We start from the raw sequence: 14,939 nt of genomic DNA on the forward strand, positions 1-14,939 counted from the left end.
TCTCCTCCCCCTCCTCCCCTCCCCCACTTTCTCCTCCCCTTTTCCTCCTTCCTCCACCCTCCCCCACCCTGGGGAGCCCTCAGCTGACTTTCATTAAGCACCAAACCAGGCTTTGTTCCGCGGACTTTACGTGTTTTACATCATTTCATTCTCACAACGAGCTTCTGAGGTGACGCTTATTAACATTCCCATTTTACAGATGGGGAACCCGAGGCTCAGTGAGGTTCAGTGCCTTGGCTGAAGTCCGGGTAAGGGCAGGACTTGAACCCAGGCCGTGCGATGCCACGCTGCACCTCGCCATCCACACCCAGACCAAGAACCCCCAGGCCGGCCAGGAGACGCTGCGTGTGAGCCCTCAGGTCAGGCAGGAGCTGCCTGGAACCTTCCAAAGGGCAGCCTCAGCTGCCTGGGGGTGGGGTCGTGGGAGGGGCTCCCAGTGTTGCCAGAAATTTTCAAATTTTCAAGAGAAACTCAAAACATGGCTTTTTAATATAAAATCTCCCTGTTTTTTAATGTTACCAAGTGATTGACTTTTTTTTTTTTTAACTCAGGTGCTTTGGGGACCAGACGCATGTCTGAGCTGGATGACGTTGGGTGACCATGTTCGGGGAGGGGGAGGGGGGTCCAGATCGGGGCCACCCTCACAGCCTCAGTGGGCCAGACCGCTAATATTGACCCTCTGTTTAGGATTTCAGTCCCCACTGAGTGCCAGTGCCCTGTGGGCAGGGACTGAGCCTGTCCGGTCACAGTTGCATCGCCAGCTCCTGGCCTGAATGCAGAAGTCAGGAAGAGCCCTTCCTCTTCTGAGTCCCTCCCCTACCCCCTTGCTGGCCCCTCCCCTCCCAGGCCCTGGGGGGAGGGGTGGGGCGCTGGTGGATTAAAGACACACAGCTGAGGGCCCCCTGGGGATGCCAGGTCTCCCCTGGAGGCTGAGCTGCAGGATGGCCACCAACAGCCCTGTATGTACCCCTGCCTGGCCCCCTTGGTACAAGGGACAGGTCTGGAGAGATCAGGGTAGGCCTGGGGGTGGAGGTGGAGGGAGGGGAGGGGAGGGGCAGGGCTCGGCTCACAGCCGCCCTGACTCCTCTCTTTGGTCAGGTAAGAGAGGTTGAGGGTGGAATCCAAAAGTGTGAGGAGAAAGAGAAAGAGGAAGAGCAGGCAGCGGTGGTGGAGGTGTCAGTGGGAGAGGAGGAGGCTCCCCACCTTCCCCCTGCTTCGGGGTCGCTGAGGAAGATGGCCAGGGATGAGGGGCCTGAGGAGGTCCAGAAAGAGCTGCATCCCCTGCAGAACAGGTAAGGCGGGCCCTGGAGTTCAGGCCGGCCTCTGTGCTCCCTGGGGGTGTGTGTGGCTTTCTCGGGTCCCAGTTCGTCATCTGAGAAAGGCCAGAGCCTCAGCTTGGCTGAGGTTCTGGGATAGATGTCCCCACTTGTCCTCCTGCCCTTCAGGATAACAGACTTCACTCACCTTGGGGGAGCCTGTGTCCCCAACCCCATCCCCTAAAGCTCCCCGCCAGTCCCTGCTTCCTGCTGCCCCCCACCCTCCCCCGGCCCCCACAGGTGGGCTCTGTGGTTCTTCAAGAATGAACGCAGCCGGGCCTGGAGGGACAACCTGAAGCTAGTCACCAAGTTTGACACCGTGGAGGACTTCTGGGCGTGAGTGTTTGCCCCTGGCACAGGCTGCAGGAGAGGGCTCAGGGTCTTTCCGTGATACCTACCTCTCTAGGGGGCTGCTGCCCACGCCAGCCTGCCCCGCCCTCCCATCGGGCCTTTGGACATTTGCTGAGGGCCAGGGGTCTGGTGGGCTTCACACTGGGCCCTTTCCGGTTGGGGGTACAGCCCTCCTGGGAGAAGCAAGGGTTTGGCACTGGCTCTGCCACCCCACAGCTTTGAGGCCCATGGGCAAGTTCCTTCCCCTCTCTGAGCCTCTCTGAGCTGCAAGAGGAGGGTGAGGCTGCTTCATAGGGTCCATGGGTGTAATGGGGAGGGCATCCACTGGGTGGGTCTAAAAACCTCCCCCAGGGGCTCAGATTTCCCTGGGTGTGGGTGTCCAGAAAGGCTCCAGGGAGGAGATGGGATTTGAGGGTTAGCATAAATGGGGCTGAAATTCCCGGCAGAGGGTCCAATGTGAATAAAGGCCCAATTGGACATCCTAACGTTAGCCGGGTGGGGGTGGGGAAAGCAGTGGAACCTGGTAAGTAGGTGAGGGGATCGATGCCAATTGGAATCAGTTCCTGAAAAGACGGTGGGGTGGGGGGTCTCTCTCCAGGATGTACAGTCACATCCAGTTGGCCAGTAAGCTCTCTTCTGGCTGTGACTACGCCCTGTTCAAGGCAAGTTCTGCTTCCTGCACCCTTACTCTCTGATTGGAAGAGGGTTGCTCTTCTATATGAGAGTTTGGGCAAAGCACCAGACCTGAGCTGCAGCATGGAGGACATTTAGGAGAAGGGCAGGAGTGGGGGTGGGGTGGGGTGGGCATCTAGGAAGGGGCCCAGGTTCCTGGCTACTTAATCAGGGACATGCATCAGAATTGCCCATGGACACTCTTCACTGCTGCCCAGGCCCATCCTGGAGGTGGTGACCAAGCAGGTGTGTGTGGTGGGGCCTTGGCATGGATAAAGGTCTCCCCAGGTGATGTCTGCTCAGCAAGGTTTGGGTTGGCTGGAGCCAAGCCTGGGACAACTGCCCCTTGCCCACAATGGGGTCTTCCTTCATCACTTGGCTCAGTAAAGGAGACAAACATACACATAATGCAATGAATATTGAGTGTCAGGGGCCAGCAGGAGCTCAGAGGATGGTCTGGTGGGCCGGGCAGCTGATGATGGAACCTGCTTATATAGGGGGGGGTGCAGGTGAGAGAGAACCTGGTCTGTCTAGGCCTGGGGTGGGGGGGGGGGTTGGAGCAGGACTGGGGCACTGGGCAGGTGAGGCTGGGCAGGTAAACCAGATGCTGAGTTGCAGTTCTACCTGGCAGGACGGCATCGAGCCCATGTGGGAAGACAGTAGGAACAAGCGGGGTGGCCGCTGGCTGGTCAGCCTCGCCAAGCAGCAGCGCCACAGCGAACTGGACCGCCTCTGGCTGGAGACGGTGAGTGGGTGGGACGTGATGGGAGGGTCCCCAGGGAAAGGGAGACCGGTGCTGGCTGTGGGTCTGGTGGTGGCAGGTGGACCTGACAAGGGCTCGGTGCTCCTGTGCCCCAGCTGGAGGTCTCTCTCTCTCTCTCTCTTCTCTTCCTCCCCGGCCCCAGCTGCTCTGTCTAATCGGGGAGAGCTTTGAAGAACACAGCAGAGAAGTGTGTGGCGCTGTCATCAACATCCGCGCCAAAGGGGACAAGATTGCCGTGTGGACACGGGAGGCTGAGAACCAGGCAGGCGTGCTGTACATTGGGTGAGCGGTGTTTCTGGCACAGGGTGGGGGCTAGGGTCTCCTCTGGGGCAAGAGATGGGTGGGAGGTGATGGAGCCTGCAGGGGGGAGGGAATCTCTCTGTACACTCCCCTTTCTTCCTTATCCATCTACTTAAAGAGTTTGGAATCTGGGCATTTCTTGTAGTAAAACTCCTCTTTTTGGATTAAAGAATCATATCTTGGCTTTTACAAGGGTAAAACATACAAAGCAGAGGTGGCTGGGGCCTGACCCAGGATGCTCTCTTCCACCCTCTCCACCTCTCCTGCAGGCGTGTATACAAAGAGCGCCTCGGCCTCTCCGACAAGACCGTCATTGGCTACCAGGCCCACGCAGACACTGCCACCAAGAGCCACTCCCTAGCCAAGAACAAGTTTGTCGTGTGAGCCGGCCTTGGCAACACTCCCAATTCAACCTCCACCTGAATCCTTGACTGACGCACAGTTGGGTGGAAGCTGGGACACTTACACAGCTGGCCCTAGGCAGGACTGGGGACAAGCCAGCCTGGTTCTCACCTGTCCTGGAGTGAGTATGAACACTCTTCAACGTGAGCTGGGGCCCCAGCCTGGAGCAGCGTCGCTTGGAGGTGGTGCTGGAGCCAGCCTGAGGCCCCAGCTTCTCCATGGGCGTCTGGCAGGGGTGGTGCGGAATAAACGCCTGGGTTTCCTTGCTTCCTTGGTGGCTGGGTTGGGGAAGGGGGAGGGAGGAGGCTCCAAAGCAGGTGGAGGAGAGAAGCCTCTGGCCTGGAAAGTGAGGCATTTCCTGGGACAGGGGTGGGGTGGCCTTGAGGGCGCTGGAGTTCAGAAACAAGTGCGGGTGGGAGCGCTCCTCTTTGTGATCACTGCTTAAAAAGTTTTATGGGTTGCCTCTTGACCAGAGTTTGTAGCTTCCAAGCCCACCTGGTATCATATACCGCCTCAGCCAGCTGGGGTTGGGCCCCTGGAGTGAGGCTGGCTTGGGAATCTTCCCCTGCTCGACCCCCAAGTTCTGGCAGGAGGTGTGGAAGGCAGGGGCCTCTCCTCCTCTTCTCAGCCAGTGTCGTCTGGACCGTGGTGGCTTCAGGGCCCTGGCTGGAGGGGAGGTGGTCAGTCCTTGCTAGAGTTCTGTTCCACAAGGGTTTAACTTGAAGACGACGAAGCGTAAAACCCTTTTCTTCTAAATAAACGTTTGAACAAAATCAGAATTATTTTAAAGAGGGCTCTAAGTTTAAGATTCAGGTTGCACAATTCCTGGATCCTCCCCAGACCTGCCTTGAAGGGGCTCAGGACAGACCCCCAAGGAGACCCGGGCCCAAGAGGGAAGGGGGAAGAGGGGTAACCACAGGCGCTTTGAGTTTGGGGGTGGGGGATAGGCTCTTGGCAAGCAGCCGCTGCCCTGCCGAGCCCCAGGTCCTCCCACCTGGGCCGAGTTTGAGTCGTGTAGAGGTAGAGCTGAGCTTGTTTCGACTCCACTGCCATAAAACGTCCAGCACATGTGTTTAAAAACCCAAGGGATCCCCATCTCATCCAAAAATCAGTTACTCCTGCCGAGGAAGCGGCCCCGAGAACCGGAACGGGGGTGGAGCGGGCATATTGGGAGGTGAAAAGCTCAAGAGGCGGGGGTCCCCCTTGCCTGCCCAGGATGGGCTTCTCTAGCCCCGCCAGCACGTGGGGCGGGACCGCCGCGGCGGGGGCGGGGCTCCGAGGGGACAGGGACGGGGTGGGGGCGGGGCTGGGGCGGGGCGGGGCCAGGCGCAGAGTGGATGGAGTTGGGCTGGGAGGGCGGAGCCAAATCCGGGGGCGGGACTCGGAGGAGCCGGAGCCCGGCCGGCGGGAGGGAGGTGCGGGCGCCGGGGGCGGTCCCTGCGGGGCGGGCGGGGCCCGACCCGCGCTCTGTGTGGCTGCGGCCATGAAGCCGCAGCCGCCCGGCTAGGCCCGGGGCGGCTCCAGCCCAGGGCGGCCCCCGGAGGGCTGGGCCCGGCCCCCCGGCTCTGGCTCTGGCTCCGGCTCCGGCTCCGGCTTCGGCTTCGGGGCCGGCGGGCGGCCGCCAACCATGCCGGGCAAGCACCAGCACTTCCAGGAACCCGAGGTCGGCTGCTGCGGGAAATACTTCCTGTTTGGTTTCAACATTGTCTTCTGGGTGAGCGTGGGGTCGGCGCCGGACCCTGCGCCGGGGGTGGCAGGAGGAGGAGGGTCAGTCCCATGCTGGGAGGGAGGAGGGTGACCATTCCCTGCTACGAGAGTTTGGGGATCAACCCCCCCCACTCCTCTCGCGGCCGCCCCCAGGACAGCCCGTGGGGGCTGCGGAAAGGCCCGGATTGCTGGGGGGCAGGTCCCAGCCACCGGGGTGGGGGGTGGGGGGGAGCCTCCGTGTCTTCCCGAGGTCGGCGGGGAAAGGCAGGTGTTTCCAGGAGGGCGCATGATGCGGGTTGCCCCCTCTCCAGCCCAGCCCCCTTGCTCCTTTGGGGCGTGAGGTGAGCTCCGAGCTCCACCCTTGACCTAGCGGGTGGGGAGGAGAGCCTGCAGCGAGGGGAAGGGCCGGCCCCCCTCTCCTGCCCCTTCTCCTCCAGCACCAGGGTCTGAGCCCCCTGCCTCCTGTAAGGGAGGGGTGGGGGGAAGGTGGTACAGGTGGGAAAAGCCCCTCCACGCTCCATCCCGTACCTCGAGAAAGCCGGCTGGGAGGAGCTGCAGATCCCACTGGGAGGGGGGGTCTCCCCCAGTAAGAACCCGGGAACTGGGCCCCGGGAGCAGGGAATAGAATTAAACATTCTACAGCTGACTACACCGAGGCTCCAGGGCGGGGCCGTCCCTACCTGGAGAAGGGCGCTGTGGGTGCCCCTCCCTGGGTGGCATCTGTGCCCCCTGGCCTTGCTGAGTCCTCTTTCCTTTCTCCTTCCCCCCTCCCATCTGTCCAAGGCTGCCACCTCTGCAGTCTCTGTTCCCGTAGCCTCAGGTCAACATGCCCCGTCCTTTCAGTTGTCTTCAGTAGGACTCAGCGGTACTACCCTCTCTACCCACATGCTGCCTGCACCTGTCACCCGCTTAGTTGCATCTTTGGGGCTCAGCACTGCTTAGCTTTCCAGGGCGTAGGCAGTGTGCAGAGAGCCCTGATGAGGGAGTCGGGAGGCCTCAGGGCACCAGGCCTAGTTCTGCCACTTACTGGCAAGCTGAGGGACCTTGGGCAGTTCGCCTTTTCTCTCTGGCCCTCAGTTTTCCTGTCTGGGAAGGGTCAATAATAAAGCCTGCCTCTCAGGGTTTTCGGTAGATTAAATGAATTCTAATTTATTGTATTCTCATAACTACCTTAATATCATTTCCACGTAATGCATGAGGAAGTAGGCACAGAAAGGTTAAGTTATTTGCCAAGGGTCACACAGCCAGTGAGGGCAGAGCCAAGGTGACAGTGAGTGAGCAGTGAGGAGAGGTAGAGGCAGAATGTTGAGCGGAGGGAGCCCTGAGAGTGCTGAGGGGCAGGTGTAAGAGACCCAGGCTCATTCCATTGGTCCAGGCAGGGGACTGGGTGTGGGGAGCCAAAGCATGAAAGGGAGAGTGCTGGGGCCGCAGGCTTTTTTGTTGAGGACAGTGTGGAGCCGTGGATAAGGGCTTCAGTGCAGGAGTGATGGTCTGACTCTGTCTTGGGGGCTAGATGTGTTTGGCTACCATGGGGAGGGAGGGTGGGGGGCAGGTCTGGAAGAGTTGTGTTTAGGGAAAAGGCTGGGGTGAAGCTGGCGGTGGGAGAGGAAAGGGTTCCAGGGCCAGTAAGGAGGCCAGATTCACAGGGGGGAGGAGAGAAGGTTTCAGGTTTGGGCCCAAGGGATGTGCTTATGAAACAGGCCCAGAGATTTTTGGCTTGTTTTCTTGTAAAGCTGTCCTTGGTGTTGTCTTGCTCAGAACCTTCCAGTTGTTGCTCACGTCTCCTAGAATACGGTCTAGATTCTCCCCAGGGCCTCTGTGTCTTGTGGGTTCTGGCCCTCCTCACAGCACCCTTCATTCTGTTCCTCCAACCATAAACTGGTCTTGCCTCAGGACATTTGCCTGTCCTTTGGCCTGGAACATTCTACTCTCAGCTGCCCCTCTTGTCTCCTCTAATCCTTAGCTAAAATACCACTCCTTTCCCTACCATTCTTCATTTTGTTGCCCAGTTATAATTTCTTTAAAGGATCTGTTGTTTTCTGCAGTTATCAGGTTGTTTCACGGAGGCTTAGAGCTTGTCCGTCCTTTACGCCCAGTACATGGAGCAGGGTCTGGTACGCGGACATACCTGCAGCATGCAGGTGGAAGTAGGGGTCTGGAGCCAGGGAGAGGTTTCGGGGAGATCCAGGAGATGCCAGCGTCCCGGTGGGATGGAACAGGAAGGCGAGTGTGAGGACTAGGAAAGGAAGAGCTGAAGTTGGAACAGTGGGGTGGCGGGAGCAGCCACCAGGCTGGGGCAGGAGAAGGCAGAGTAGCCTGGGAAGGAGAAGTGGAAGGGATGGTGTTGAGTTGACCATGGAGAGCCTCAGGAAGGAGGAAGACATCACCTGTCTGAAGGTCACTGGCCTCTACAGGGCAAGTGGGATGAGGCAGGAGAATTGATGTTTGGATTTCAGGTAGTCGGCACCAGTGTCCCTGAGGGGAGTCAGAATAACAGACCTTTCTAGAGAAAGTCAGGGAAGGGAAGTGGTTGAAGTGGGTGGAGTTGACTGAGCTTCTGTGCTGAGGCTAGGAGCCTATAGAGAAAATGCATGGGTGGGGGTGCTCAGGGGAGGTTGGGGTCCTGCCCCTAGGTGGTATGGTCTTGGGCTCGCGGGCCTGTCTCTTCCTGAGGCGTGAGGAGGAAAGCCAGCCTTGACATTCAGCGTTTTCTCTCCAGTAAGGAAATTAAGGCGGGATGGTGGAAAATAGAAGAAGAAGGAGAGGGAGGGGTATCCAGGGGCCACCTGGGTGGGGACCCCTGGGCTGGGGGTTAAGAGGTCCTGGCAGATCTGTGGCCAAATGTTTTCTAGGGCAAAGCCCAGGTGCCTTGCTTTTGCCTGCTCTGAATTGAGATTCCTTTTCATTCAGGGGTCTTTGCTGATGAGCTACCAAAAAACAACTCTGGCAGATGGAAGTTAAGGGTAATAGTTTGGGAAGGATGGTGAGACAGTAGGGCATGGGTTGCTGCTGCTTGGTGGGAGTGGCTTGTCATACCACTGTTCCAGTTTTGAGTTCCAAGGAGGGGGTCTCTGCTGGCCCAGGTGGGGTCCCATGCCCAGCCCCAGGTTAGGGGAGGGTGGCATTCCCAGGTCTAGTCCCACCAGGCTTGTGGGGAAGAAGCAGTGGAGTGTGTTGTTGGGAAGGTAGAATGGGTCCTAGCTCCCAGGGTCTGTTCACAGCCCTTCCACCCCTTTCCCCTACTCTTGCTTCCTGAAGGCATTGAGAACTTGGCAGGTTTAGGGGGTGGGCTCTCAGGGTGAGGGAGGATGAGTCCTAGCCCTAAGCTCTTGCTTGCTACTCTTAACAGGTGCTGGGAGCCCTGTTCCTGGCCATTGGCCTGTGGGCCTGGGGTGAGAAGGTAAGGCGGTGGGCTGGGGCAGAGGGTGGGGCCAGCGATAGGAAGGTGAGAAGCTCAGTCCCCCCACCCTGCTGCTGCTCCCCCGGCCCAGGGCGTTCTCTCCAACATCTCGGCGCTGACAGACCTGGGAGGCCTTGACCCTGTGTGGATCTTTGTGGTGGTCGGAGGCGTCATGTCGGTGCTGGGCTTCGCTGGCTGTATCGGGGCGCTCCGGGAGAACACCTTCCTGCTAAAGTTTGTAAGTGCCCCCCAGCAGACGTGCACAGGACACCCAGCCTCCCCGCCACCCGCTTCTTGGATCTAGGCAGGATTTGGGAGTGGGTGGCACTCTTATTCTAATGATTATATTCACCTTATCTATATTTGTTATGGACCTTTGTGTTGTAAGTGCTTGAAATCTCAGCCACCTAAGCCAAAAAGGGTCTTTACGGGCTCAGGGAATGAAAAGCTCAGGGTGACCTGGGTGCAGGCACGTTTGGATCCAGGGACCGCTGGCACGTCACAAGGACTGGTCTTCCTTTCTCAACTTGTTACCCCTCCACCCCGGGGTTGGCTCCATTCCCTGTGCAGTGGAGGGGACACCCCCACCCCCATCCAACTCCACCTCTTCCTACTAGAGGCAGGTGCGCTCCGCAGGTGGCCTGCCAAAGCCCTTTAGTTGAACCTGCTTGGCTTTGATTGGTCGGCTCTGGGCCGATCCCTGCAGCCCAGAGGAGGCAGTGCTCTGATTGGTGGGCTTGGGGCGCATGCGCATGGGGAAGTGGGTGGAGCCTGCTGGGCTGGCTGTGGTGTGGCCTGGAAGGGTGTGAACGCCAGAGGAAGGGCAAGGGTAGAGAAGAGAGAGAAGTGCTGCCTCTCCCCTCCTAAAACAGTACTGAAATAATAGTAGGTGGGCACCCGAGGTTCTCTTGGGTCCCAGTGGGTGTGGGGGCGGGGTTATCCCCGCTGTGCTCCCGCGACCTGCACCCGTCTGTGTGACATGCCCCCTCCCCCCCCAAGTTCTCGGTGTTCCTTGGCCTGATCTTCTTCCTGGAGCTGGCTACCGGCATCCTCGCCTTCGTCTTCAAGGACTGGATTCGCGACCAGCTCAACCTCTTCATCAACAACAACGTCAAAGCCTACCGGGACGACATTGACCTCCAGAACCTCATCGACTTTGCTCAGGAATACGTGAGTCCCGCGTCCAGCAGGAGCCCCGTGCAGGAGGCACTGGCGGTCGGGGCGGGTCCCTGTATGTGGGGAGCCTCCCTCACCCAGCCGGGCCGGGCAGCTGGGAACCCCCAGGAAGAGACCCAGGAGGCGCCCCCTCTCTGAGGAGAAGCCAGCCTGTGCTAGCCCTGCAGGGGCATGGGGCTGGGAAACAGAGGCCCGAGGCTCCTAAGTGGCAGCTCCAAGACCAGGGCTAATGACACCCTTAAATGGAGGAATTTTACATAAAAAATACAGATTTTTTCCCTAACTCTTAACCCCCAGGCTCACCTTATGGGCTGGAGCTGCACCGCCATTGCCCCCATTACTAGGGGCTCTCTCTGTTTGCCATTGTCCCCACCACCTTGTGTTTTCTTACATCTAGTTGGTTCTCTTTTCTCACTTACATCATTTGTTTGGCCTCTGACCTTTTTTTTTATTTTGCCACCCTGGACAGAAGCACTGCCCCTGAGCTTGCAAACCTAACCCCTGAGAAGCAGTTAGGGTCCAGTTCACTCCATCACTGATACCTTCCACACACATGTTCTCATGCTTACACCTGCTCCCAGTCACCCACAGTCACACGCATTTGGTGCCATCTACCAACTCTGCTCTGGAACCCAGAGATGGAACAGAGATGGTCCCTGCTCCCAGGAGCTCTCAGCTCAGGGCACAGACAGCCACTCCACCAAGCAGTTATGATATGATCAGTCTGTTCATGTAACACATAATTTTGGGGGCCGCATACATGCTAGTCCTTGGGTGTGGTGCTGGGGAATCAGTGGTGAAGAAAGCCTGGGACCTGCACTCCTCATGGGGGTAACAGGCTAAGGGGAGAGACAGATGATAAGCAAGCAAGAAATTTGTATCTAATTATAAATTGTGATTAGGGCAAAAAATGGGGAGAGGGAGATGCATAGGGGGTGGCAGAGGAAAGGCTGGGGAAGGTTCTGAGTGGCAACCTTTAAGCCGTGTCCCAGAGGGAAAGAAGGAGCGGTGATGGGAAGAGGTGGGAGGTGGTCTTGCAGTGGAGATGAGTGAGGCACCACTGTGCCTCGCTTCTCCGTGGAGCCTGCCTTCCACTGAGCCGGTCCCCACCTGCCCTTGAGTCTCCCTCAGGGCAGCCCTCAGGGACAGGCTTTATGGAAGCTTGTGCTGCATCTGTCAGTTAAGGGTCTGTGTTCCTATCTCCCCTGCTGGAATGTGAGCTCCTTTGTTCATTGCCAGGCAGGTCCCATAATGGCTATTGCCCCCAACTAGGGCAGAGGCACAGAATGTTCCAGCATGGGGGGTGATGGGGGATGAGGTGTGATGACAGCAGGCATTTATGAACCACTTGCCCTGGACTAAGTGTGGGGATGGGGTGGAGGTATGGATTGGGGATGGTTAATAGGGTGGTGGGAAGGGAAGGGATGTGGGGTGGGGAGCAGGAATCCTCTCATCTGCTTGCACAGAAAAGCAGAGAAGTTCTTTCCAAAATCTCTGGTCACATGTAGAAGAGACAGTCAGTACAGATGAGGGGTTGAGTGGAGCCCCTATTCCCATGGAGCTTGGTGGGGTGCCTGCCTCTCAGGGAGGCCCAGAGGAAGCTCCTGTCCTTGAGCCCACATCGTTACCCCCTTCCTCCTCTTCCTTCCTCTCTTAGGGGTAGGGGGACAGGACTCCCTTCCCAGTATCCCGACCCTGCCAGTCTGGACAGGACCTAGAGCTCTGATCCCTCTGGGCTCAGGCCTGGGCTGCCTGCTGTGGGGAGCAGGGTGGGGGGTCTCCAGTGCCTGGATGCCCCTAGGCCCATGCCCAGCCCGCCAAGCCTGTTGCCAGGCTGGATGAAGCTCCCGGGCTGGCGCCTGGGCCTGGCTCACCTGGGGCTGCCCCCTCTCAATCCCCAGTGGTCTTGCTGTGGAGCCCGAGGGCCCAACGACTGGAACCTCAATATCTACTTCAACTGTACTGACTTGAACCCGAGCCGGGAGCGCTGTGGGGTGCCCTTCTCCTGCTGCGTCCGGGACCCAGCGGTGAGTGGGTGGGGAGGGCCGGGACGCTGCTGTGAGGGAAGTGGGGTGAGGTGGGCAGGTAGCATCTGTGAAAATCCCATCCTAGGGCTCTGCTTGGTTCGAACCTGCTCTCAGAGCCACAGCATTTGCCGGAGGTGATTTTAGCTGGGGATGCACTACCTGGATGAGTCTGTGGGGGGCAGCTGAGGCCTGCTGGAGTTGGAGCTGTGCTCCCTCTTCAGCCAAACCTGCTTCTTGGATTTTAGTGAGACTGAAATTGCAGGACCCCAGTGGTTGGGGACTGAACTAGAAGGTTCCGTGCACCCCATATTCCATCCTAAATGCGGCTCCAGGTGAAGTCTCCTCCAGGCCTGGTCACCGGGTGGTCTGGGGCTGGGGGCCAGCATCACTCCCTCAGCCTTTAGGGGTGTGGCAGGGTGTTGCCCTGGCTGTGGCTGCCCGCTGCACTGCAGGGCCCCAGGCAAGGGTGCGGGGGCTGGGGGTCGGTTCTTGACCCTTGCCTGGCATCCACATGGACCCACTCATCCCAGGACACTGAGGCCAGGGCTCCCGTTCTCCTAAAACAGCAGGAGGGCTCTAAAGCAGGAAGCCGGGCTGCTCCAGCCTTCGCAGCCCCACAGCCTGGCCCCTGGGAATGGGCCCCCTCCTGAGAGAGGCTCGCTTCAGAGTGGCAGACAAAGCAGGGCTGCCTTCCCCGAAGAGGGAGGATTTTGGGGGCCCGGGTACCATGGCCCTGTGGGGTCCCTGTTTACCCAGTCGCTGAGTGGCCTGTTTCTTCTCAGGAAGACGTCCTCAACACCCAGTGTGGCTATGATGTCCGGCTCAAATTGGTGAGAGGGGCAGGCCTGGGTGGGGGGCAGGTAGTAGGGCAAGCCTGGGGTCATAGGGCTTGGGAGGCAGGCTCCAGGGGCAGGGCTGGGGCGACAGGGCTGGGGGAGCAGCTGGGGGATCCCTAGGGGCTTCTGCAGAGAGGGCTGCTGAATCCCAGGACCCCATCCAGGCCCCAGTGCTCGGTGCTGCTGCCTGGAGGGGGTGTGCTTCATTCGGACTTTGTTAAGCACCTACTGCATACCCAGCATTGTCCTTGATGCTGGAGAATCAGTGCTGAGTGAGACAGACAGAGCTCCTGCTGACAGGCAGCTTTCTCCCCCCATGTGCCAGTAAGCACACAGATCAGCACATGTGAAGATCCATGCAATCGTTTCAGTTGACGGCTGGGGAGAATGTGAGCAGAGGGAGGTAATGGGAGATAGGGGCTGGGCAGCACCCCTAGAAGGGATCAGGGAAGGACTGTTGGAGGAGAGGAAGTGAGTGTTGGGAGGCCGAGTAGGGAGGTCAGCTTTGCAAAAACCCTCCAGGGAGCAGGCACTCAGGGTTCGGGACCCCACGTGGGCTGAGCTTGGCAAGCTGGTAGAGGGAAGGGAGAGCGGGGTCTGAGACGACGCGGTGGTGGGAGTCCCGACCCCGGTGCCTGTGTGTCCCCAGGAGCTGGAGCAGCAGGGCTCCATCTACACCAAGGGCTGCGTGGGCCAGTTTGAGAAGTGGCTCCAGGACAACCTAATCATCGTGGCCGGGGTCTTCGTGGGCATTGCCCTCCTCCAGGTGCTGCTGGGCCCCACCCATCCCCACCCAGGCCCTGGGCTGCCCCCGGGCCCCACAGCAGCCTCTCCCTCTCCTGCCCTCTGTCTTACAGATCTTTGGCATCTGCTTGGCCCAGAACCTCGTGAGTGACATCCAGGCAGTGAAGGCCAACTGGTGAGGCTGCCATGCCGGCCACGGCCGCCCTCCTGGCCCACCTGGGATGGGCAAGGCTACAGGAGGTGCTTCTGCTTGGACCTGAGTGCCCCGCCCCTTCCCAGGGCTCATGTGTGGGTGCACTGTCCACCCACAGGGAAAGCCGCCTGGGCTCTGGCGGGGTGGGTCATCCAGGGCCCTGTGCACTTGAAAGATAAGGGCATGTGGGTGGGTTTGCACAGGGCCACTCCCATGGCTATGAGGTGCTGGGCCCTCCAGAAGACAAGGAGGGTCCAGACCAGGTGGGGAATGAGGGTGCTGCTGGGGGGCGGGGGAGGCTGCCCATATCCCCCATCCAGGCTCCGTGCATGGCTGTGGGGGGCAGGCTTTGGGGCCCGCTGCTGTCCGGGACACCGCCGCATACAACTTCAGAGCTCGCATCTCTGCTGGCTGCGAGCCTGCCAGTAGCCTGCTCAGCCTCAGTGTCCCAGACTTGGAAATGGGTCCAAGAATTTTCTCTCCCTTGCTTGCCTCTCAGGATCAAACATCACGATGGCTACAAACTGCTCAAATAAACAAAACTTTGAGACCCACTGGCTCCCGCCCACCATCTTGGAGGTTCTATCAGCTGCGTGCCTCTGCAGAGCTCCCTGGCTGGGGCTACTTGCCCAAACCCACCCTGCCAACGTGTTTTCTTTGGCCTGAGTAATTTCTATGTTTCAGCCAACCTTTAAAAATTGGTCAATTTCACATAAAAGTCCAGATTCTCAGCATCTCTTGAAGAATGACAGCCTAGAGTCACCACCTTTTCAGTGACATGGTTTGCATGTATTCTTCAACTCTACGAAGAATAGGGAGGCTGGACCCTACCCTCCTGGGGGCCGAGATGGGTGCCAGAGTACCCAGGAGAGAGGTTGAGGGTTGGGTGGGAGTCAGGAAGGTTTTGTGAAGGAGGTAGCTGGAAGCGCAGGGTTCAGCATCTGAAAGGGCCGAGGAAACGAGTTCAAGATCATCCCTGGGACCTGCAGAACTGCCTTTCCCCAGCAGAGGGCACCCAAGCACAGTGTTCCTTGGGTCCTGCCTCTTCCTCC

General features: G+C 59.0%; 2 protein-coding genes across 2 annotated transcripts; both read left to right on the forward strand.

The window, feature by feature from the left end:
* The first annotated feature begins 398 nt into the window (after nucleotides 1–398).
* Nucleotides 399–4,577, forward strand: EIF4E1B (eukaryotic translation initiation factor 4E family member 1B). The gene is made up of 7 exons (XM_077137723.1): nucleotides 399–959; nucleotides 1,099–1,292; nucleotides 1,557–1,652; nucleotides 2,266–2,329; nucleotides 2,971–3,084; nucleotides 3,245–3,384; nucleotides 3,672–4,577. Exons 1-7 carry the CDS (start codon nucleotides 909–911, stop codon nucleotides 3,784–3,786), a joined length of 774 nt encoding a protein of 257 aa, XP_076993838.1. The 5' UTR covers nucleotides 399–908; the 3' UTR covers nucleotides 3,787–4,577.
* Nucleotides 4,578–5,268: 691 nt separating this feature from the next.
* TSPAN17 (tetraspanin 17) lies at nucleotides 5,269–14,437 on the forward strand. Its single transcript, XM_077137724.1, has 9 exons — nucleotides 5,269–5,518; nucleotides 8,861–8,911; nucleotides 9,003–9,149; nucleotides 9,911–10,081; nucleotides 11,989–12,114; nucleotides 12,897–12,944; nucleotides 13,600–13,716; nucleotides 13,808–13,869; nucleotides 14,387–14,437. Exons 1-9 carry the CDS (start codon nucleotides 5,432–5,434, stop codon nucleotides 14,421–14,423), a joined length of 846 nt encoding a protein of 281 aa, XP_076993839.1. The 5' UTR covers nucleotides 5,269–5,431; the 3' UTR covers nucleotides 14,424–14,437.
* Nucleotides 14,438–14,939: the final 502 nt, after the last annotated feature.

Source organism: Tamandua tetradactyla, chromosome 20 (assembly GCF_023851605.1).
Source record: "Tamandua tetradactyla isolate mTamTet1 chromosome 20, mTamTet1.pri, whole genome shotgun sequence".
Lineage (NCBI taxonomy): Eukaryota > Metazoa > Chordata > Mammalia > Pilosa > Myrmecophagidae > Tamandua > Tamandua tetradactyla.